At 31.5% G+C, this 26,082-nt stretch overlaps 1 protein-coding gene across 1 annotated transcript; it reads left to right on the forward strand.

The window, feature by feature from the left end:
• The first annotated feature begins 6,370 nt into the window (after positions 1-6,370).
• LOC148281270 (gamma-aminobutyric acid receptor subunit alpha-2) lies at positions 6,371-17,556 on the forward strand. Its single transcript, XM_088226926.1, has 9 exons — positions 6,371-6,497; positions 6,572-6,639; positions 8,019-8,239; positions 10,109-10,191; positions 10,774-10,908; positions 12,862-13,175; positions 14,508-14,642; positions 15,675-15,831; positions 17,188-17,556. Exons 1-9 carry the CDS (start codon positions 6,371-6,373, stop codon positions 17,364-17,366), a joined length of 1,419 nt encoding a protein of 472 aa, XP_088083052.1. The 3' UTR covers positions 17,367-17,556.
• The last annotated feature ends 8,526 nt before the right edge of the window (positions 17,557-26,082 follow it).

Below are 26,082 nucleotides of genomic sequence, written 5' to 3' on the forward strand. Positions count from 1 at the left end.
ATTTTTCAATGTATGTATTTTAGTCGAATACAACCCTGGAAAATCGATGGAAAACACATACATGCTTTTCTTTTTTTTCCACTCAACATATTGAAGATGTTATTATTTATAAACCCGGGGCACGTAAATTAGAAAATTTTGCAAAAAACTGCATGTAAATCTGTCGAAGAATGGATTGTCTCATTCGCCCAAACCAATATTGAATCACCTGATCCACAAACTTTTACTTTATGTTTATGTTTTTGTGATTTTATTGTGCGTTTTATAATATAAATAATACAGGTATACAAGAAATGAAATATTTACGTGAATACGTAGTGTTTAAAACTGTCTTGTAAGTTTACAATTTGTATATTAAGTCTCCTTTGTATATGCTCATATGTAAAAAAATATAATACCCCCCCCAAAAAAAATAATATTTTCGTTATTGATTATGGTTTATAATGTGGAAAAAATAAAAAAATAAATACATAACGTAAAAGATTTTTTCGATAAAAATGCAATGGATAGAATTTGATATCATATTATATCGCCGCGTTATGAAATTTTAATACTGGAATAATTTATTAAAACCACACATAAACTCCGTCTCAAATCCATGTTTGAAATTGAATACGTATTTGAAGAGAAATATTCGTTCCCCTGAATTATAATTCTCATCTTCATAAAACACTACGGATATACTTAAGAAGATTGTTAGGTTATTTGTTTCGCTCTCGGATTACTTTAAGAAAATTTTCGTCAGCGTAAAGTAAACTGTCTCCTTTATTATCATATAGATATATTTATTATCTTGCCGTCTCAGTGCATAACTCATTTTCATCCGTAAATATCAATTAGCTGGGGCAATTCAAGCGTTGTGAAGAGTCCTCGTGTAATTCTGTATCCTCCCGGCCGGTTTTCTGAAGAAAAGCTCTTAATTGGAATTCATTATTCCCTTAACTAGTGCGGTTTTTGTCTTTCTTTGGGTTTTTGCATCCGGGTCACCTGGCATACCCGGCAAGTAAAAAATACGTTTTTATTTTGCTGAAGTGGATATTTGCAGTTGGCCTAATGGAGGCCTACTCGTTAGTCATATATTAGGTTTTCAAATTAAATGAATAATTGTCTTGATTTCAAAATTCAAACTACTGCTAGTTAACAACTAAAATTAATTAGAGTTAATAACACACATTCGACGTAATTATAGATAAAAAAAAGTATTTTTTACCATCGCAATCTCTGTCGAACTGGACATCCTGCTTATATGAAGACATTTGTATACCTAATTAAAACAAAACATGCGAGTTGAGTTTAGAAAAGTATTATAAATCGATATCTGCAGTAGATACATTTGAACATTTTCCACTGGTATTTTTGGAGTTATGAAAACATGGATTATTTTTTAATATTTCACTAGCCAAGTTTTCGCCAACATTAAAAAAAAGTTGAATAAATGTGAGCACATTTTTTAGGGTATTCTCAAACATTTATTGTGAGGTCAATATCCTTTATATTTTTAATGTAAATATTTTCGTAATATTTTTCCAATTATTTAATTTATGTTTAACCATGTTTTTTTTGTTGATATTTGTTTTTTCCATTTTTCTTTAAAATTAATCTTCTTTAGTTTTCTTTATTAGTGTTCTCAAATAATTGTCAAGGCCAATGTCATTCGGAATTTTTTTTTATTTCTAATATATTTCCATTTTTTCGAAACGCAACTACTAATCCATTTGCAATCCAGGGTTTCATTTTACGAAATTTAGAATTATGTTTTAAGCACCTTTCACTTATTAATGCTATTTATTATTTATTTAATTATTTTACAGAAATAAACAGGCAAAAATGATAACATTACAAAATAAAAATAAGGTTTAAAGATAGACCAGCGAAGATTTTAAATAAAAATCAGACACATTCAATTATGGTACATTTTTAAATGTGTGCGTGATTTATTTATTTTAACTATGGTTTTGGAATATTTTTTAAAATTTTCTAGAACACAATTCAGCGTCTTCTGTTTCTAGTACCGACTACCAATTTTCGGACGATAATATTTTTTCACAGAGAGTATCTATGGTTAATACATTATTTTTATTTGGATGATCCACTATAGTTGAGTTCGAATGTACTCTCGTAATTTGTTTACTGTGAGTAAATATACACATGTAATTATCGGTTACGCATGTCTTATTAATGATAGTGCTAATGTTTTTTATGTCATTAGAATTAGTTAAAATATGAGTTGAAAAAGAAGTTTTTAGTCCTTAAACATCTATGGTATAATTATTAATGCATGTTTTAAAATTTAATTCGGCAATCATGTATGTTAGACCTTATAATAATTGTCGTAACAGTTGCAATATTAATATTTATGTCGTTGGTTACAACAGTAAATTTATTTCGCGAATTAAGTAACACATTATATTATTCATTAATAAATGTACAGTAATATTTGAGTTTGAGGATCGATATATTCAGATTACGCGAAATATGTAATCATTAATTTTTATATCTATTTGTACACAGTTAGCAAAGGAAAGCTGTATTTCATTTACAAATATGATTTCGTATTTGACTCTTATAAATATACGGACACCGCTCGATTTATTGAAACGAATATTTGTTTAAAAGTAATTATAAATCGGTAGTATGAATTTATTTGTACTATCACTTGTGTGAGTTTCCGTAACACAATGAGGCCCGGACGAGTATTTCAAGAATCAATAGTTTAGTAAATGTAATTCATTTATTTTTAGTGTAAATTTTGTTTAAACTTCAAATATTGATTTAAAATAGGAAAAAAATGTGCAACACTGATTGAAAACACCGTATGTATATATTTTTTTTTGTAATTTATGTTATACTGAAAATATTTATTAATTAAAAATAAAATGAACAAATTTTATGCATACAATAATTGTTTTTTTTACGTAATCGGAAACGTTAATGTAAATACATGTATTAAATAATTCAATAAATATTGAAATTAATAAATAAACTAAAAAGTTTTAAAAATGTTATTCAAAAAAATATTACATTATTACTAGTGCTTACAATATTCACATTCTGAAGCTATCTTAATCTCAAATTTATGTAATAAATATTTCGTCTGTATTTTTTTATGGATATGGAATTTTCGAATTAAATCGATGTTTTAGAAATTCAAACTGGAAAAATTTAAGACCCACGTTTTCCTTCAAACGACACAGTGTTCAGACAATATACGCAAGACGCGGGTGGTAGGGGGAATGGTTGGTGGTAATGCACTTCCGGTTCCGCTCAAATCGCATCACTCTAGGCTGGATTACTTCCGGGGTTAGGCCTGGAGACATCACATCACTAGTGTGAAAAGCACTCACACCACGATGAAAATATCGTCAGTCAAAAATCGTACTTTTTATTTCACTATACCAACATGAAAACTCACAAAATCGAAATATTTTGTGAATATAATTTATTAATCTACAAATATCATAATCTAGGAACAGTTTTAAACTTTCAAACAATAGTCCAAAAACCACTCATAAATAATCAGTTTTACGTTTTGGCCATTAGCTACTCAGTAGACGTCGCGTCGCTTAGTACGCAACTGCCGATTTAAATTCAATTACGCCGTATTGTGTCGTAAAGTGTCAAAGTACTGCTGGAATTAAAAGTGAGATGGGATCACATTTCATGTGAAAATAGCAAATTCACAAATAAAATTATTTTAAAATTCAATAATTTTACCGTCTGTTGGATTGTTAAATAAAACAAGGTGGAATTTTTGCATGCAAACTTGATTCTATGCGCCTTCTGGTATATTATAATTCCATGTTTTTAAATGTATATTTTAATTTTCCCGTGTGCAGATTTTTAAACATCATCATTCCACCTCTGCTCCGTTGCAGCAGACGGTGTTCTTAAACAGATTTTCAGCCTCTTTTTTTTTTTAAATAAACAAATCTAAAGTAATGCTCTTATTAAACATCTCTATGCGATTCAAAATAAATATCAGATCCATTTTAGAACGTTGTAAATGCAATATCTTTAAATCTATAAACAAAATGTTCTTTACTCTTATTTTCAACTGTGAGAAATGTCTCTTTTTATAATAAATATTTGAGTTCATGAGATTAATCCAAATATTTCAACAATGAAGGATATTTTTGATAAGGATTGAATAAACGTACTGTACAATGAGAAACCAATGAGGTAGTTGGGGGTTCCAATAACTACTCAAATTTCAATCCGTAGTCTTCAATGAAGGGCAAAAACTAAGAGTAAAATAGTTGTTAAAACAAAAAAAAAAATTAATGCTTTTTTTCTGTCACAGGGATAGATCAAATGTTTTTTTAGTCTGATAAAATTTTCGAGTGGTAAAACTGTTTTTTTTTACATGTGTAGTCTGTAACAATTCTTCAAATCCAACAAATATTTTTTCAATATTTGAAATTTATTACTGTATTTATTTATTTATTTACGGTTCCATGAACCTTTTACATAATTACAATAAAACCAGTGAAAAAAAATACAACAAAAAATAAGGTAATATTATAAAAAGAACCAAAATGTCGAGAAAACTATACAATGGTAAACAGTATTAATATATAAAAAAATAAATATTACATCTGTAACAAATATAAATATTAAACTTTATAAAAGAAAGGTAAATAAAAGAAAATAGCGGTTTAAAAAAAAAGAAGGGAAGAAGAAAAATAAGAAAGTGATTAAAAAGGAAAGTGAAAAAGTTTACTTCATGGTTTATGTAAATATTAATATTAAACATTAATACATTTTAAAAATAATTATACACAGAAGAGTAAACAAATAAATCAGTTTATAGTTTAATTACACTTTAAAAAATCACCCAACTATATTCGTACATTCTGGATGTACGTAGTTTGCACAAAGTTTTGCTTCTATGGATGCCGTGGAAAATGTATCGCCCAAGGAAAAAATTCACAGCAAAAAATGACTCAGAAGGGTGTTGAATTGGACAACGATGGAATTTCATGAAAAATACTTGAATGCTTTAGTGCTCCGATTTATGCGCATTTGTCCATCACGTAGATTCTGTTTAAAGAGTTCGGATTTTAAGCACGTTTCTACAAGCCACTAAAAGATTTCTTTCAACGCGTTTCCTACCAGAAAATAACATTTGAATTATACGTGTACGAACCGCTTTACAAAGTTTTTTTTTGTTCTTTTAATCAAAAAGAATTCATTATTTGGCTTAATCAAGTTAATGTTTACCATCCTATCATTTTCCAAAGGTGTCTATACACAAATACTTACAATCACATATAATTAATTATTTGACTTATTCAATACAATATTTAAGTTTGTCCAAATGTTTGTAGACAAAAGACTGGATTTTACCCCCCCGGGAGTCATTAAGATTCACAAATTACAACAGAGATGTACTAAATAATTTGGTTTTATGATATTTTATGGCGAGAATATGTCAAACGGACGAGGTGGTGTGGTAAAATTAACCAAAAATTTAATAACCAGCATTCACGCGTTGGAAATGGATCGATAAAAATTGTTGTCTTTTAACAATGCAATGTGAAAAATATCTATAAATAAGAAGAAACATATTGGTCGACTTGTAGTCGATTTTTGCGATTGGTTTTAACCACAAGTGGTCACAAATTTATAAATTAATATTTGCATACCACCGCTCGTAAAAACAACTCTTAAATTATGAAGAAAATAAATCATAATTGTTAATAAGTCAGCGAAAAAACTTTTTTTTTATTGGAATTTTATAATTTTATATTTTCTAGAATTTGAACCAGTTACATTTATGTTTGTGTGATTAAAGAGATAAAGTCTTTTATCTCCCTTGCTATCAATAAATGTATCTACTTTTGAAACGAAGAGAAGTACCTATTGTTTTTCTTACAGGTTTTCATTTCTTTATTTGGCACGGGCATCAAGCTCTGAATTAGAAAAAATTGAAATCACAAATACCGAAAAAATAAATATATCACTGAGCTCGTATAAAAACTTTTACCTGTTTCCGTCCAGCGGCGAAGTCTCGGAGAAGAAAGTTAATAAATCTCCGGAATTAATAAAGCGTGAACAAGTAGATGGGAAACATGACAAGAATATTACTTTAAGAAATGGCGCTCCCAAATTAGGATTTAAGAATTCACTACACAATTTTTATTTCCGCGAAAGAGGCTTGCTGAGACGGAAAGTGTTGGCAGATCAGAGTGACGATAATGACCTGAATAATGGAGTGAGCTTGGACGGAGACGATAATTCTACCATTATTAGCTTTATGAGATTTGACAGGGCAGATAAAGCGAACACTGCGACGAAGGGTGAGCTCGTCACGAATTGGAATTGGGATAATGTCAATAACTCCGCTTATATTATTGACGAAGCGGACAGTATGGCGGTGATTAAGTCAAAAGCGAAGCGTAGTCCACTGAACAATATAGTTTCGAAGAATATTACGATGTTGCTGGAAAACCTTTTGAAAAATTACGAAAATTCTCAACTACCGACGCACGGAAAAGGTAAATATTATATTACATCGTAGATAATTTTTTTCTCAAATATCATCAATCATATTTCGTATCTTTTTTTTTAGGGTTCCCTACTGTTGTCAAGACGAATATGCTAATTAGGAGTATGGGGCCAGTTTCAGAATTGGATATGGTAAAAAACCTTTTAATATTATTTTTATCTTTAACCTAGATGCGGAAAAGGACAAAAGCTATAAATTCATTTGTATGTATAAAAAAAAATTTATACATACAAATGAATTTATAGAAAAAATATTTTAACAATTCATAAAACCGTTGGCAATATTTTGATGCCATTACTGCTGACATAACGATAGAGGAGAATTTTAAAATAACTCATGTAAGTGACTCAAAATTACTTGGAGCGGCTATATATGTACATATAATACTATCCATGGAATGTATTATTTATTTCTAATGATCTACAAAATGGGTACATATTTGTTTACGCGCTCTATTCGCCAGAACTAGGTAGGTAGTGTGCATTTATCTAATGGAGGGAAAAAACACGAAAACCTTGCAAATGAAGCTCATTTTTTTTAATAGCACAACAGGCTGTATTTTTTTAAGTGTTCCTTTAAAAGGGGGGTTTTGCCTTTGTCGCGTTAGAGGCGTTATCTCTGGACTGGCTTTTCAAATTTTAAGTGTACCTAATTGGAATAATATGTTATTCATGTAACCTTTACTCGGTACGCACATTATAATATGTCTTGATATTATTTTTAATAAAAATGAAAATTACGTTTAAATAATTTTTTTTCTTTCTTCTTCAGCCTTCTGTTCTCCCTTGCTGGATATAGGCCTCTTCCATATTTTTCCATTTTTCTCGGTCGGTTGCTACTTGCAGCCAATGTTTACCCCCTACAGCAGCTATGTCGTCGGACCATCTTTTTTGAGGTCTTCCGACGCCTCGCTTATTCTCCAAGGGTCTCCATCTTAAAATTTTAGGGGTCCATCTTACGGGGTTTTGTCTCGCAACATGTCCTGCCCATTGCCACTTCAGTCCTGCTACGCGATCCATGATATCCTTTATTCTGGTTCTGTTCCTAATTTCTTTATTTTTTATTTTATCTCTTAGGCTTATACCAAGCATGGACCTTTCAATGGATCGCTGTGTGCATTTGAGTATTCCTACATTTCTTTGTGTGAGGGCTATGGTCTCTAATGCACATGTTGTCACTGGCAGTAAACATGATTTGTTTAAGTTAATAACATCTTAAAAATAAAATAAAAAATGTGTTTAGTTGAAAACTATAGATATTCTGTTCACGCGAGCAATTTTTAAAACTGTAAGTCAAACGTCTTCTAGACTACAGAACACCTAAACCATCTTAATAATAGTCACCTTTTTCTTATCCGCTTCCAATCCATGGCCACTGCATTGGTACTTCAATTGCAGCGTATCTGGAGTATTTTTTTAATTTTAAAAACATAAGTTCATATTTAAAAAATAACAAAAAGCATATAAAATAATAGTTACACGCGCGCACTCACAAAGTTACCCTGTTTTAGGATTACTCTATGGATTGTTATTTTCGGCAATATTGGAGAGACGCGCGACTGAGTTTCCTCGGCCCCATAAAGTCCTTGTCCCTTTCTATAAAGATGCTGGAGAGGATATGGAGACCCGACACGTATTTCTACAACGGCAAACACTCGTACGTGCACACAATCACAGTTCCCAATAAGCTGCTGAGAATCAATCAAGATGGCGACATCCTATACTCCATGAGGTATGCTTTACAAAACAAACTAATTCTTGCCGTCAAAACAATTAAAAAAACATATTCTAATCGTTAATCCGTTTTTGTAAATATAATTAATATTAGTACACGTGCAGACAGAGCAGAGCGGTCAGCAATTCCGCGTTCGACCAACCTTCGAAAGCAAAGTTAAAGAGTTCTAAAAACTTATATTTGTGAACATTTTTGTATAAAACATTTTTTTTAAAAAACTAAATGCCGGGTTGTTTGATCATTAATAATAGTTGAAGATTTGAAAAACTATTCCTTTTTATATAATTTTTTTTTAATTAAAATTATTTATTGACAATTCTTGATGGAATTCCATTGTAATGATGTAATAACTTATATTTACATAAAAGTTATTAATTTTAAAAATACTGTTTGACCAGCCTGAAGATGCCCATTAGAGGGTGAAAGCGCTAATTGGTCAAAATAAATTAGTGGAAGTGTACCAAGTATTTTTTAAGTTAATAACTTATATGTAAATATAAGTTATAACATCATATAAAAAAATGTTTTGATATTAATATTATTTTCATGTTCCCAACCATGTCACCAGAAGTCAAAATCTTCTAAGAGCAACTTTGGTTTTTATGCCCAATATCCAGAATGTGTAAATTAGTCAATTCATCACACGACTTTGAATTCTTTGGGATAGATCTTCCGGCTTTTCGTAGATCTCTTCGCGACTAAACAGTGTGGGATGAAGTTGTATTGGCATGGTTTAGCTTGAAGTCTTAGGTCCTTCGTTGTTATGAATATATTGTATACAATTATTGTTTTGCCATTGTTTGTCTTTGCTAAATAGTTTTATGTTCTTTTTGTTCAGTTTCTTGCATTTATGTTTCTTCATGTAACTGTTGTAATTGGCTTAGGCTGTATATATAATACACAAATAAATAAATTATTGTTACTATAGGTTGGTGCAAAAGTTATGACCGTTTTTTTATGATCCTGGGTAAAAAAGTTTTTTCTTCAGAAATGATGAATAGTATCTTCTTTTAAATGATTCAATGTAAACAATGACGTAAATGCACTTTATCGACCGACATTTTGAAAAAATAGGGCTCTTCACTGTATTCTGGCCAGGCCAAAACTGAAAAGAAAGTAGAGGGAAAGCATCCTTTATACAATGTTATCATTTAAAAGAAGATACTATTCATCATTTCTGAAGAAAAAGATTTTTTTCCAAGGATCATAAAAAACGGTCATAACTCAATTTTCAATTTTATTTATTTGTTTAATTTTTTCAATTTATTTATTTATTCATATATATATATACATTACAAAATGGAATATCTTAATTCATACATACATAAATAGTTAAAATAATTAGGTAAAATTAGGTATACATAAAATTAAAAAAGTAAGAGAATCTTGTAACGAAAAACTCCCTCAGAGACGTGAAAAATGTCAACATAGAGATAACTTAACTTAACTTTTGCATCAACCAATATTATTTTCGCTTTATAACTATTACTTATGACTTATGATCAAACAACCCAGCCTAAGTGTATCCAATATATTGACTGACTTTAAAATAGTAAAGAGTAACTGGAGGAAGCATTTTCTTGCTTTTGTTTTCAAAGACAATTTTTTTTCCGTTTTTTTAGTGCTGTTTTTACTTTCCTCTATAAAAATTGACCTATAAAATAACACAGCCGCGGTCACAGATTTTTGTATTTGCAAAAAATTCAATCGACGCGCGACGTGACGCGCGACTATCAGGTGTTTGCGTTTATTCCGGAAGCTACATACAAGAACACGCCATGCTCGTTTCGTCTAAAGACCTCTTTATCGAAAACTAACGAAAAATCTGTTTTATCGAATGCATGAAATATGTATTATTTTTTTCAGATTAACTATCAAAGCTAAATGTCCAATGGAACTACGAAACTTCCCCATGGATCGTCAGTCTTGTCCACTTATTCTAGGAAGTTGTGAGTACTTATAATATTATTAAATATACGGGGAAATACTAATGTCTTCAAAATCAGAATAAAATACAAATATAATATAGACTTAATAATTACTGTCCATTATACAGATCGCAGTGTGAATTTCTGAAACAAAACACATTGTTTTGAACCGCTTGAAACTAAATTAAAATAAATAATTTACTATAGTGGTTCAAAACCATTTTTATTAATCTGCTCATTTAAACTCATTCATGAGGTTCCTTCCACGAATTCAACACAATAAGCAATGTAAAACTATTATTATTTTTTTCATAATAAAACACATTAAATTTATAAACAGATTCAAGACTGCGGTACAAATGACTAGTGCATAAACACATATTTTTCGACGAAACACACAGTTTACCCTGAAGATGGCTCCTGTAATGGTAGCCGAAACGTCGGAACGAGTCCAACTAACACGGGATCGCCCAAAAAAGATACATATTGAGATTCAATCTGTTTGATAGTAAGATGTATTATTTTGTTTTTTATTTATTTCCGAAAAACGCGATTGAAATAATTTATTCAATAGGAATTTTATGACTTGAATATTTTTTCCAGATGCATACACAAATCAGCAGTTAGAATATCAGTGGCAGAACTCTGAAAGTGTAACATTTGTGCCCGGTATGACACTGTCACAATTTGATCTAATGAGCTTCCCATACAGAAATTTCACATTCACAAGACGTGAGGGTAGGTTAATAATAATAATAACATAAAATATTATTTAACATGATATAAAAATATCCATTTATGTAAAATAAAATTTGTTTTATATTTCATGTTCAAAGTTCATTGATTCAATTACTTACTATTAAATGACCCTTTACTTATCTACGCTGTTGTGTCAATCAATGTTTCCGCGTGCACAATAAAATTTAAGAGAAATTAACAGATTGCTTTTTTTTAACCTTACGTTTGTGTTATGACTATATTTTTTTCAATCGTGCAACATTATGCGGCGACTTCACAAATGCGCGCTGCGAAAGTATTGCAAAGTGGGGGAATTTCGGACACAGTCCGATGTATTTAAATATGATTCTACGCTCCTTCTGGACTATTCTTAATTCCATGGGTATTTGTTACAATCAGTTTCCGCAAAACTTGTTTTGTCAAATTTCCATTGAAAATAAACGTAAAAATGGCATTTTTCATTTAAAAATTATAAAAACGCCATCTATAATTAATTAGTTTAACATTTTCGTTTATAATCACCTTAAATTCTCCTGGATGTACTTTTAAACGTAAAATGAACTCACTTAAGAAAAACATTACGATACTCAGAGATAATGTAGAACTATAAACGGTACTGCATTGCGGTACGATACTTCAAAGATAATGAAACAAACGAATATTTATTTTAAAATTTAGAATTTTGTTTCGATATTTTTATGTGGGTAGGTTTTTTGCAAATAAGAACTTTTTCGCAAGTAAGAACTTCACTTATTAGATACAATTTATTGAAATTAAAATTATGATTTATTTTGTTTAATTTTTATTTATTTATTATCTTGTTATGGTTTCATTTATGAGCATCCATTATTTTTTATCTTAAAAGCATTAAAACTATGATTAACTATTTTTGTCATGTTTTAGCTGAACTTTTTAATTTCCTTTTTTTAAAACACTAGTTATTTTTATTTTTAAGACACGAAAAACTAAAATAAATATAGTGTGATCATTATTTTATATAAATTACGCACAAATTATTGTGTGTGTACTCTTTTATTTTAATTTTAATCAACTCTACTGTCTGAGCACCCGATTACAAACTATTACTTGATAATTTATCGGGACGAATATTGATTAATATTTCATGTTTTATAGTCTAAAAAAATATTACAAAAACACGTACCTGTAAAGATTGATAAAAAAGGGAATACGTTCATGAGTATGTATTATTTTTACAGCTACAAAAATATAATTATCAAGTCTAATTTGAGCTCATTTGGAGTCTAATATTCCTCAGCCGTCGATTTCTTGGTATTAAAATAATCTTATTCAAATTAATATTTAATGTTTTCAAGGGTTCCGAGTTTTATTACATTAAAGTTTTGTGTTATAGATGTGATGTCACAGATAATTTAGAAAGTTTCCATGTCCTGTCTCAAGTTACTTCAAGAGACCGAAATTATTTTATTGTTTGACATTGCTGTACATTATAAAACAAGATATATAAATAAATCGATGCATTGACATATTAATAAGCATGTGCCATGAGCCCTCGAATATGACGACACTTAACTCTTGCCCAAACGCTTAGTCATGCCCAACGCGTATTTAGTCGTTCTTCGACCGTAAAATGCCCGAGAGCCCAGAAACCAAATAAACACGTTATCTTAAAACCATGTATTTTTTCTTGAATTTTTTCGTTTTTCTTTTCACTTTTTAAAGTAATGCTCGTGTGTCATATAATTTATTATATTTAGAATAGTCTTAAAAATGCTTTGAGATTTTTAAAGAAAACCTCGATTGTCATAAATAAAAAAAGTGTTAGTGATTTCTGTTTTTATTAGCATTGATTCTCTATCGTGCTTTTATAATTGTTGATTTTATATCACATTGTTATTATTGATTCTGTTTTATTATTTTTGATTCATTATCCTGTTTTTCATCCGAAACAATTTAACTTCGTCTTTATTCCAGGCGACTTCTCAGTACTCCAAGTATCATTCAACCTGTCCCGCCACACCGGGTATTTTCTGATACAAGTATACGTACCCTGCATTCTGATCGTGGTGTTATCGTGGGTGTCATTCTGGATTCACCGCGAGGCGACTTCGGACCGCGTAGGGCTGGGTATCACCACGGTACTGACTCTGTCGACCATCAGCCTGGACTCCAGAACCGACCTGCCCAAGGTGCGCTACGCCACCGCCCTGGACTGGTTCCTGCTGATGAGCTTCGGGTATTGCATCGCCACCTTGCTGGAGTTTGCGGGAGTCCACTACTTTACGAAGGTAAAAAAACTACACACGTGTAATTTGAGAAAAGTCCTGCTCAGCGATAATAATTATCAAATTGAAATACCAATTAAAAAAATAATAATTTATACTAATATATTCTTCTTAGTCGTTTGCCTTAGGCAGAGCAGTCGGGGTCACGTTGGCAGGGAGGAAGTACGACGTTAGGATCCGCCTCCATCCGCTTCTGTCTTCAGCGCTTCCGGAGGCCTCCTGAAGAGAGAAGTCAATCGCTTCTGTCACCAAATCTGTCCATCTGGTAGGACTTCTTCCGCGAGATCGAGTTCCCTCTACTCGTCCTTGTACAGCTATTTTTTATGTTATATTTTCGCCTTGTAACGTGACCGAGGTACCTAAGATCACAGATTTGCGCAGTGGAAGAAAGATTTTGTTCAATATGCAATTCTCGGATTGTAAAAACATTAGTCCTATGCATTCTACCCCAGCACCACGCGTCTATCTTTCTTCGTTTTCTCTCTCTCATGGTTCATGTTTCTGCAGCGTATCATAAAATTAGAAAAATTAGGGTTTCGACCATTTTTTTTGTGAAATTGGTGATACTACGTTGTTACCAAACTTTTTTCAGCTTCTTCATCGCAGAGCGACTCATTATTTCTTCTCTCGATTTCAGCATTGCACCCTCCTCTGTTTACTATCCATTGAGACCAGGCAAACATATCCATTGACGACCTCGTAATTTCCCAATTTAAGTAATTGTCTAAATTATTAAGTGTGCTTATTGCTCGCAACAACTAACCGCGCAAACACATACCGCAACTGATACCTGACGACATATAAATAATCTTTTTGACGGTGCCCATATACAAAGAAAAACTTCTCATCACCGATTTAAAAAAGCTGCCTGAATGAGCTCTCCGGAATTTGGTAGGTTTGGCAGACTCGTAAACCTTTATTAGCTTTTCTTTAATGAAGAAAAAACCGCAACAGAATTATTTAAAAATGGTACATACCTTCCGTCTCACTTGAAGAGATCACAGTATTTTTCGTCTTATTTTTATAAATTTTATCCTTATTGCCAGTATCTATTTAATATATTTTATTATGGACAGTAGGTACAAATGTTTTATTGTTGCTGGTATGTTTTTTTATTGTCTCAAATGTAAATTATCGTCTACCTAGGATATGCACCGTTCTTTGGTCAGTAACCGGACAAAAATACTTACTGAATAAAATGCAATTAAATAAATAAGGGATTTGAAAAAACAAACGGAAAAATGCGGAATTAATAATTTTTGATTAAATCTTCATTTTATTGACATATATATATGCTGACGTATTGTTTGTATTCTTTATTGATTTATTTCTTAGGTTGGGTCCGGAGAGATCCCAATCGACGATGATGAATGGGAAGAACTGATAGAAGAAACGGGAGGAGATCCATTCGCAGCCCGACAACTTGCAGCGAGGAGAAGAAGTAGTAACATACAAAAACCTTGCATTATTGTAAGCTGTTCATTAATAATTAACGTATGTAAATGATTCATTCATTCATTCAATAGATAGAAAAATTAATACTTAAGACGACGCATATAAAGCACCTATGTACCTCTAACAAATTGTGATTTATCGTAAAAATATAAATTTGGAGCGGATGTCTGAACAAATTTATGATAATTGCTCCAAACGAACTCTCAATTTTCTTAATAATACCTATATTCTTTTCATTGATAAGTAGGTACCTAGATACTTGTTTGTAAAACTAAAAATTGACAATTTTAAAAAAGAATTGAATTTAAGTAGATACTTGTTTACTTAAAATGAATATTTTTTCAAATATGGCATTCTTTTTGCAAACGTCAAACTCCGGTCGTCTCACAAAAACAAAATCTTTTCATTTTTTTACAAATGCATTATCCTCGAATGCAACACTGGTAGGTCGATGAATAAAACATTTATGCTCCTAACTTTTTCTTACATATTCGATTGAAGATTTTAATATTTACGAACACGCACAGCGTAAAGATCTATATTTCTCTAAAAACCGCACGAAAATCGGTTAAGCCGTTTGGGAGGAGTTCGGTGACAGCACACGTACATAGGAATTATATATAAAGATAAACATTTGGTATTGTCTCTTTCCAGCTGTGTGTGAGTGTATGAGGGTGGTAGAGGGTGGGTGAGGGTGAGGGTGAGTATGTATGTGTGTGTGTGTAAGCGAACGTCAGTAAAAAAAACATCTGCCATATAGTGTTTTTTTATATGACTAATTTACGAACAGTTGCACCACTGAAAGTTAACTAAGCAATGTTTCAAGTAAAATAATTGTTGCGTTTTTGTCCAAATGGGTTGTCTATGTTATTTTTTTCATGCAACCCATTTTGACGATTTTCACGAGAACACAAAAATGATTTGAATTTAAACTTTTTTCTGCAACTAGCCCTTATAGGAACAAGTTTAACTTGACTGCTTTTGTGTTGGCGATTATATCGATAAAGTGAAGTATCCATAACAGTAAATGTTGGCATCGCATTCAAGTCCAGCTTGTGTCCGTCCCAGGGCGAGGGTGATGGAGTGGTACGACTGACCATGGAGAGAACGACTCAGACGGAGAACAGAGTCCCGCAGTGGATGCAGCTGCTGTACTGCCTCATGGGGAACGACAACTTCAGAAAACAACGCCAGCGGGAAGCTGGTCAGTACTTTTATTTCTTCATTTACATATTGGTGGACTTTATTCTGTGATGGATAAGACACTCGCCTCAAGCACGAGGGTTCCAGATTCGATTCTGTGGAGATCACAATAACTTTACACAATTTTAGTAAAGTCTAGGTGTTTTATGTTGTAGTAATTTACACTGTTATTGGGCTTCTTGGCTAATCCTAAAAAAACATCATCTTTATATTACGTTTAAAATTTACTTACCACTGAATCAATTAGAATAACCATGTGGATCTCCCACTTTTTTGACGTAACCTCGTAAATGGACAAATAAAATTATCTGTCAACCTTATTTTGAGTATGTCCAAATGCTTGCGGACTGGCTGGATTTTCTCCCTAGGGAGTTGTTCATAAGCCAGTCTGCAAGCATTTGGACACACTCAAAACATTGTTGAATTAACTACCTGGTAAAAGAAGAAGTATACAAATCGTAAAATTGCTTTCAGGCGTTGCCTAGTAGGGGGATTGGTTCAGCTGGATGAATCTCACCCACACGATAAAGGTTTCCGCTATTTTACTTCACAAAAGTCAACAGATGGAAGAGTTGAGGAAGTGTGGATGTTCAAACATAGGCAGAATGGTGAATGTTACACAGTGTGCAAAGTCGCTACTTAAACCAGCCAATGACAGGTCATAAGCCTTGTAAATGCCTAGACTACCATATTCCTTTCTCAAAAATGTTTTCTTTCTCTGTTGCAACAAATTTAAAACTATTTGTTTTCAACTAGCTTCCAAATTAGAAAAATTCTGATTTTATGAAGGATGTTTCTTCCTCTCCTTTGATGGCGCTACAGGCCAAATAGATCCTTGGCCTCTTTCAAGTTTTGCCTCCGACTCCGCCTGTCTAAGCCACCGTCTTCCAATTTGCAACTTGTAGAAGCTGTACGGCATCTTTCTTTCGACGCATCGTCCTCCTTTCGCTCAGGTCTTCCAAACGTCCTTTTACCCCATGGATGTCTATTTATGATTTTCTTAGTTACCTGCGCATTTGGCATTCTTTGCACATGCCCAGCCCATCTCAACCTGAGCAATGTTACATGTGTTGAGATACTAGGGTAGATATGGGTAACCAATGACACGCGTGTCAAAGGCGACACGCCAAAACGTTTTGGGTGACACGCATCGTTTACGGATGATCTTCCCAAGAACAAGCGATGCGCGTTCTTCATTCACTAGACTTACTTCGTTCCAGATTGTTTTATAGACAGTTGAAGATAACTATGTTAACTTGCCATTGTGATCGGGGCCCTGTGATTTATTTGTATGTAAAAAGTTAAAATGAAAACTCCTAGAAGCAAACTCTCAGCTTGACTGTTATACCGGTTGCAGAATCTGGGAACCACGGCGCCAACCGCCATATCAACAGTGTGTCTCACATAGACCGCGCCGCGCGCGTTCTCTTCCCGGCTTCCTTCGGCTTCCTCAACCTGTTCTACTGGCTGGTGTACGTCACATGCCAAGAGGACTTCAAGTGGACGGACCCGCCCATACACTCACTCAGCCACTGAAGACGAGCACTTTTCATTTGTTTAATACATATTAATTGCGGTGTTTATTCTGCCTTGCCCATAATTCTTAGAACTGCCCACAAATATTTCAGTCTTGATTTCTTTGATAACGCGTTGCCTTCTTTCATGTAATAATTTAATTAAATTCAACTATAAACATCTCTCTCCCTCTTCCATTCCCACCTCGTGCAATTTTATCCCCTCTCTTAATTAGTGTTATATCGATGATTTATTTATTTCTATTTTGAATCTTCAAGTACAGACAATTAGTACTTTGGCCGACTTGTTGCTGTTTAGCAATGTCTTCCAGCCAACAACAAAAAAATTTGCTCTTTTAACGCATACTTTTTTCTGTCATAATATATAAATAAACATAGTAAAATTAATAATATTTTTATTCCAGAAGGCAAGTAGGGTTGTGTATACATCTAAATGCTCAACAATTTACTATTCATACATTTTTTTTCTGAAATATCTTCATTATATTATAATATCTTCTAAAAGCCGTTAGTTTTTCTGATACTCTAGTTGTATTTTCGATTGATTAAAATCATAAGTAATATACTAACGGAACACATTTTAAGATCCCCTGCCAAAAATATCCATTGACAGTGAAGCGATATTGCAGTACCACCGACGATATATTTTTAAGTAGTAGATAATATAGTATGTGTGTTTTGTATCCGGAGGCTTTTAGTTAGCATGTTCAATTGTCCAACCACTTCCATTTATTTGTTTATTTTTTTTTTTAACTTCTTGTATACAAAATAAACGCGCTTTGGTTGGCTTATTGGTACAAGCAGAATCTTCTAACCAACCGAAAACAGACTGGTGTAAATTGGACATGATTTGTACTTTTTTCATTTAATGTATTTTTACCTAACACTGTTTTTGGTGGGCATTATTTTGGTGGGCATTGTATGTAATATATATATAAAGATGTTTTGTTAAAAATAATTATGTAACATTTTACATTACGGGATAAGGAATAATGTGGGATCAATGAGGAGTTTGAAAGGAGACAGGAAGAGGATCAAGGAAAGAAAATAAATACAATGATGGGATATTTTTAGTTGTAAGAATTAGTATTTTAGGCGTTTATGACGTGACCAAAGAATTTATATAATTAACATTTACCTACCTACGTATGTAATATATATATAAAACATGTTTTGTTAAAAATAATTATGTAACATTTTACATTACGGGATAAGGAATAATGTGGGATCAATGAGGACTTTGAAAGGAGACAGGAAGAGGATCAAGGAAATAAAATAAATACAATGACGGGATATTTTTAGTTCTAAGAATTAGTATGTTAGGCGTTTATGACGTGACCGAAGAATTTATATAATTAACATTTACCTATTTTAATCCATTTTGTCAACCTGTGATTCATTAAAATATTTATTAGTTTTATTTGTTTACGGACTTATTGAGTCCATTTAATGATAGTAAATATATTTATTTATATACAGGTACAATAGAAATAAAATACAATTGAAGAAAATTAAAGCTAAGACAAAAAAAAAAGTCCAGATCTTCTCTCGAGTAAACAATGCGACACAATCGGGACTCGATCATAGTTTGTGCTATGCTGATCAAGGAACATCACGTTATTATTTCGCAACCGGTGGGTTGGAGCATTATAAATTACAATAAAATTTCACCAAGAGATTTGAATGTAACAAAAGAAAGGTGCATTTTCTACACTGGCATCTCGAATACAGACTGCAGACACTATTTATTTAAGTTTTAAAATAATGCAAATTAATAAACAGTACCATATAAAAACATATTCAATTGAATTAAAATTTAAATTGAAATACCATTAACGTTTTAAAAATATTTAGATAAATACGAAACATGTTCATTATTTCAATTTTGACTTTATGTTATTCTTGTACTTATAATATATTTTTTGTATGTTGTTTGTGTCTATGTTGTTATTTGTGTGGTTCTTATGTTTAATGTAAATTAATGTTACTTGTTTTTTGGCCGATGTTATCATGTTTTGGTAGAAGGCCCTAATAAAGGAAAGAAAAAGAAACATGTTTTTTAAATAAACATTTGCGTTTTTACAATTTGCCCAAACATTTTAAAGTGGAACCATTTAAAAATATTGAACTAGGTACTTATCATTATGCTGTATAAAAATATCACGAACAAAATAAAAATTACATAATACATTTAGCATGCAACGGGCCTAGGCTCTTTAAGTAAAATAAAAATGTTTACTCGTATAAGGTATCCCATAATAGTTATTTTATTATTATTATTATTATTATTATTATGGATAACTTATATAGCGCCATTTTCGTAATAAAATACCTCAAGGGCATTTTATATAGTGATTCTATTGTTAAATTAACTTAATTGAAGCTTTTAAATTTGTAATTTAATTAAAACAATTTATTTTGTTGTCACATGCTACGGATTTATATTATATTCCGTATTATTACCAAAATCTACGACTCGTAATTTAGTTTTTAATGGTTTAATTCCCTGCAAGTTCGATGTAAAAATTAAACGTATTCATTATGTCTATAATAAATATATAATGAATATTATAAAATATGTTTTTTCACTTAAATTTCCTATTCTGAGATAATTCCACTATCCCTAGACTATCAACTAAATCTAAAGCGTAATAATCATCATTATATAAGCTGACACTACCATTCTAAATTACCAAAATACGCTGCAATGAATATATTAGGTGTTAACATACATTGTTAATACCCAATACATTAATTAGACACAACTTATGTTAACATCCGATACTTTTACCTGTCGATTTTCCCTACACATTATTATGTGTTAATGAAGGTAGGAAGATGAAATGACGTATTATTATAAATGACGTATTATTATTTATTAATAGACACGTTATTCCCATGTTAGCTACACTTGAGATAAAGCAAATATTGTGTTGTACTCAACAATTTGGAAAAAAGGATTGTTCAACCACAAACAATCGTTCATATAAGAAAGAGATATTCGGTTGCTCTCAGACAACACTGCTTCTTACAACACGGTTGATGAATTTACATTTATATTAGTTAGAACACAGGATGATGCTCGCGCATTCGCTAACAGCAATCGCCAGTTTAAGCAAAAACGACCGCGAATAGTTTGTATATATTGCGAAATCGATTGGAGGCGACGGGTTTGACAATTCGAGCTTTCGGGACATTCAAGATAGAAATCAATAATGATGGAAGATTGGCCAAGCACATTTGATGGAAATGGCTTCAGACGTTCGAATTAATTTCGAGGAGAAGAACCGTAATTAAGATAGTGAAATAAAATTACAAAAATGCCTAAGCTTACCAATTTTTTTATTTATTTTTCAATGCAGACCCATCCACTGAAAAAAGCCGAAAACTTATTTTAACATAACATTTTAAGGATACCAAAATCACAGAGTTTTTTAGCCGATAGCGCAAATGATTCAAAGAGTGAAAATGATGATCGCGTTTAATAAAGTAGCGATGAGGATGAAAATAAATCGATCAAAATTTGACTTATTGAAAAGGTTATTCTTTATCGTTTGACACGGGAATACGATATTTTTCACTACATTTTTAATAACAAAATGACAGCCTTTAATTTTTTGGAACCATCCCCCTTTTTGTACTGGCTTTGAGTCTCATATAACACGGCATTTTATAGGAACCTATCTACCGCGTTGTATGTGGGTTACCTGCACCCCCTTAGTATTTATGTATATGTTACTCGGTACAATAGATACGATACTAGCAGGCAGCTGTCAATTTTTAAAAAAATGACATTAAAAATGTAATTCATTACTGACTTGTTCCATAAATCGGATTGTATTTACGAATGAAACAATATATCTGTTTTGTTTTTCACAGTTGCAGTAGGATTAAAGCGTTTTTTTTTTCATCACACACGTCATATTTCTACACGGCATTACGTCGATGAAAGCTTGTTAGAGAATGAAGGCACGGGGAGGCAATTCCCTACGAATTGAATGCCATTTTCTTTGCGTTTGTAACGTGTCTATTTAATTATAGTAATTATGTAACTCAGTAGACATTATAATAATAAATATGTACATCTCCCCTCCCCTCCTTATCCTCTCTTCAAGCATTTTTGTCCTTATCCCGTCCAATTTACAGTAACTTAATGTTCTTAAAATTAATATTTAAAAAATCTTTGATTATTGAGTACATGAAAATAACATTTTGATATGTATAAATTGTATGTATTTATTTGATATGTAATATATTTTCTTTACTAACTTTGTATACTATGTGGAAATCTGTTATTAGTTCTGAGTTTATACACTTTATCTGTTTGTTTACTAAAAATATGTATGTAGAACTGTTGATTTGCCTAATAAAATAAAAAATAAATAATAAAATAAAATAAAAAACCAAAATAATAGTTATTATTTAAAATTAAACGTTTTTTCTTTAAAGTGCTAATAAACATAATAAATTACGTTTTCTGTCGTTATATGCCATCAACTGTCAAAATGGGGGTCGCGGTTTTTCCGTATATTTTAGTTTAAAAATAATTACAAAAATTAAAAACAAAACAATCACACCATTTTCCATTTTACTCTGTCTTGGCATACAGCTCTCGCTTCCTCTACATTCATACATCTTCTCATGCACCCACGCTGATCGACTTTTGACATGTCCAACAAGTATTTGTTGGATTTTATCCTGTCACGTCTTTCTCGGTCTTCCTAGATTTTTGCATCCATCAACATTCGCATCGCAAATATATATTCATTTTTTTATCTGCCATATGGACATATGTGGGAAGTTACGTGAAATAAGCTTACTACAAAGACAGGATAGGGGCATACCAGTTAATTTCTATTCAATTTTATTTTAACGGGTACTCTGTATACCGATCATGGCTAGTAAATCGGATACATTAAGAAGGAATGTTGTTTATGTATCTATCTATGTTTACAGAAGCTGTTAATATTAGACACTATGGAAGTTGCTAGAAATAGATTTGATTGAATCATATACAAATAAGCAATTAATATACTTGGCTACGGAAGTAGGTAGGTATTCATGATTTGAGATTTTAGCTAGTAAGTGCAGAAATTTGTAAAAAAAGGTTTTAGACCTAAGCCATATAAGTTGAATGCACAAAAAATAAAACTCACGTTCGGCTTTATAATCCTTTAATATGTTTATAAAAAGAAATCTATTAGGGTTTTTATTTTTATATTTTATTTGTACACAAAGGCATGGCTTGTGTGCGGGCATACATTTTATTTTAAATTTCAATTAAGGCTGCTGAAAGAATACGATAAATATTTTTTTAAAAAAGAAATAAGTGCTTATTTAAGAACACTTGTCAATAATAATGAAAACAACATAATAAAAGTATATGCTCTTCATTTAAAAAAGAAGCTATTTTAATTTGCTTTTTTATCCATAATTTCAACAAAATACCTACAAATCGAAACAAATTCAAATTATTCATCTCTATCGTATTATTGTCATTAAGAAATGCATTAAACAGTTCTGGAGCTATGAAAAATGAATGTCTTTACCCGAGTATGGTTTACAACAAGGGATTTCAAGTAAACTATTCAATCTTTGACTTGATCTATTATTTTTTTTAGGAAATAAATGTTGGCGCATAAAAACATATTTAAAACATTACTGGCAATAAAATTCTCTTAGCTTCAAACGTTCAGCTTGAGGAAAAGGTTGAATTTTAAGAAGTATAATTTTAATAATTAGTTTTTCGTTTTAATAATTTTATTAAAGGCTTAATATCCCGTCACAATACATCTTTACATGTCACAGTGACGTTAGGAGCTTGCATAGCACTGAACCCCACCACTAAGAAAAAAATGCCAAATATGATTATTATAGGCTCCTCCCCATCCAATTATTCCACAAGAAAGAGAAGACTGTACAAGAGCATGATAAACCATTTTGCTAATGTTTGGATGAACTTAACTAGTTGAAAACATATTTCAAATATCTCAATTTGTTAAAAAAAAAATTAACGTGATTAGTCCATTTAATTTGACAGTCTAAAGTTACTCCCAAATATTTTATCGACTTTTCAGTTTTCATTTTTTCAGTTATAACATATAATATCATGGTTACAGTATTTATTATGAAACACAATATTAAGGTTAAATTAAGGGACTTACGATTTAGAATTGTTAAAAGATATACAGAAAGTTTTTTCGCAATTAAGAGAAAGGAGATTTTGATCTAACTAGTCTTTGATTAATGTTATATTTTTATTGGCTTTTATGGCAGTCTTTTCCCAGGATTTACCTTGCACAACTATTGCGGTATTATCACCATAAGAAAATAGCTTACCATGCACATCAATATTATAAAGATCGTTTATATAAATTAAGAACAATAAAGCACCAAGAACTGTTCCTTGTGGGACTCCATGTATCACAGTATTAACTTTAAATAAAATTGTTCCAATCTTGGTGCTTTGAAGTCAATTTGCGAAGTCATTTTCAAAAAACAATAGACAGTCATTTTGAAGACCAATTTTACGAAGTTTAGTCAATAATATTCAATGGCAAATGCTTTTTTAAGATCTAAATAAATTGATAGTCATTTCTTATTTGAATCTATAATAAAATAAATGTATTTTGTGAGATTAAATATTGCATCTTCGGTGCTATAACTAGATCGTTAAATATAATATGGGCACCTACCGTTGTTTGTAGATATTTATTTTATTTTATTTATTGGGGATATCAACAGTAATACATGTAACAAAAATATAACAAATAAAATATACAGAGAATAAAACCAATGACAGATATCCACAGAAATACATTAAATACACGTACAATACATACTAGTGTGTTTGTGTGAGTGTAAGTGAGTGAGAGGGTGGGTGAGTGGGTGTTATATTGGAATGAGGGTGTCAAGTGTCGAAAATATAAATAAATAAAAAATATTAAGAATTAAAGATAAAATTTAGTAAAATAAAATAAGATAAAATAAGACACTATTGAAACTAAGTATAAGACAAAAAAGTATGTTTTAAGACGCGCCTTTTAAATGTTATTTTTTTACAATCAAATGGATCAATAAGGGGAAAGTTCAAATTATATTAACTAGTAAAACTTTTAAATGGAGAGTTCTGGGCATAGTTCGTACGAACTGCTGGCACATGAAATAGAGAGCTCGACGTGCTACGGGTGCGGTAGCCGGGGACATTTAATGATAACTCCGACAAAAGAGCCGGACTATCAAGGCGTCCACTGAGTATGTCATGAAGCACCCCCATGTCCAACAGTAGACGGCGATCTTCTAAAGTAAGCAAGTGGTGTTTTTTTGCAGGAAGACATATAATTGAGATCGGTATACCGGCATCTCCAGTTAAGATGTCTAAGAAACGTCCATTGAATTTTCTCAAACTTTTCTTTATGTGTGACATATTGTGGAGACCAAACAGATGAGGTATACTCGAGCAAACTGCGAACATGAGCAAAGTAGACCATTTTAATACACGCGATATCTTTAAATACCTGACATGTACGAAGTACAAAACCAAGGTTTCTATCTGCACGGGTCAGTATGTCATCGAAGTGATTCTCAAATGTAATCAATAAATGCTATCAAGAATAACACCCAGATCGCGTATGGTATCAACTCTCTGAACAGGTTGGTTTTCTAATATATAATGATATGGGATTGGATGTCGACCTCGCGAAAAAGAAATAAGCAAACACTTTGATACATTGACGTTAATACGATTTTTCAAATAGTATTCTGTCAAACGGTTTAGATCATCTTGAAGTTCAAGACAGTCAAGGGGATTCTTAACTTTGAAGTATATTTTTTTTATCATCTGCGTACATCAAAAACCTTACGTTCATAAATACAACTTAAATATCATAGAGATACGCGTTGTAAAACAATGGTCCCAAATGTGAACCCTGAGGTACTCCGGAGGAAATATCAACAAACTCAGATCGAAAACCACTAAGAACAACAGCTTGGCTTCTATTGCTGAGATAAGATAAGATCCATAAATATTTATATAAAATTGATTCCATATTATTATAAAAAAGCTGTTACCATTTTTAGGAAATAGGTATTTATTGTGTAAGATATTTAAAAAATAAAAAGAAAAAAGATTGATTGCCATACACGTGCCTTTTAATAAATAACATAATTTTCCTCTTCAAAGATAATTATCCTATTCAAAATTGTTTCAAAGTTAGAGAATCAACCAAATTAAAATACTGAGTTAGATGGCGTAAATTAGTGTTTTGCAGCAGTCGAATCCAAACAATTACGGCGCGCGGCGGGTGCGAGTGGTCTCCTTAGCTGTACAAAATATGTATTGCTATATAATATGTATGTCTACATAAATCTGTTTTTCAATATAATTGACTTAAATACCATAGGTGCGAAACTAATGACAAGAGGAAAATCGTTCGTAGAATGATGTTATTATAATTTAGTTAGCACGTTTTATTCAGAACAATCGTCGACTACTGATTTTGAAAAAAATCACATAACGTAATTAATGTAGACCAATATAAATTATCAGACATAATTTTGAAATATGATTACACTGTACATGTAGATAACTTATTATAATATAAATAATCGTTTAGGTAGCTCGTTATTCATACTCGCCTCATGAGTAGATACGAAATATATTTTTTTCGCTGCGGCTACATTATCGTGGTTGACATTAACGATTTCTAGCTCCTGGC

Source organism: Micrasema longulum, unplaced genomic scaffold (genome assembly GCF_059751315.1).
Source record: "Micrasema longulum isolate JH-2025_06_02 unplaced genomic scaffold, ASM5975131v1 h1tg000480l, whole genome shotgun sequence".
NCBI classification, from domain to species: domain Eukaryota; kingdom Metazoa; phylum Arthropoda; class Insecta; order Trichoptera; family Brachycentridae; genus Micrasema; species Micrasema longulum.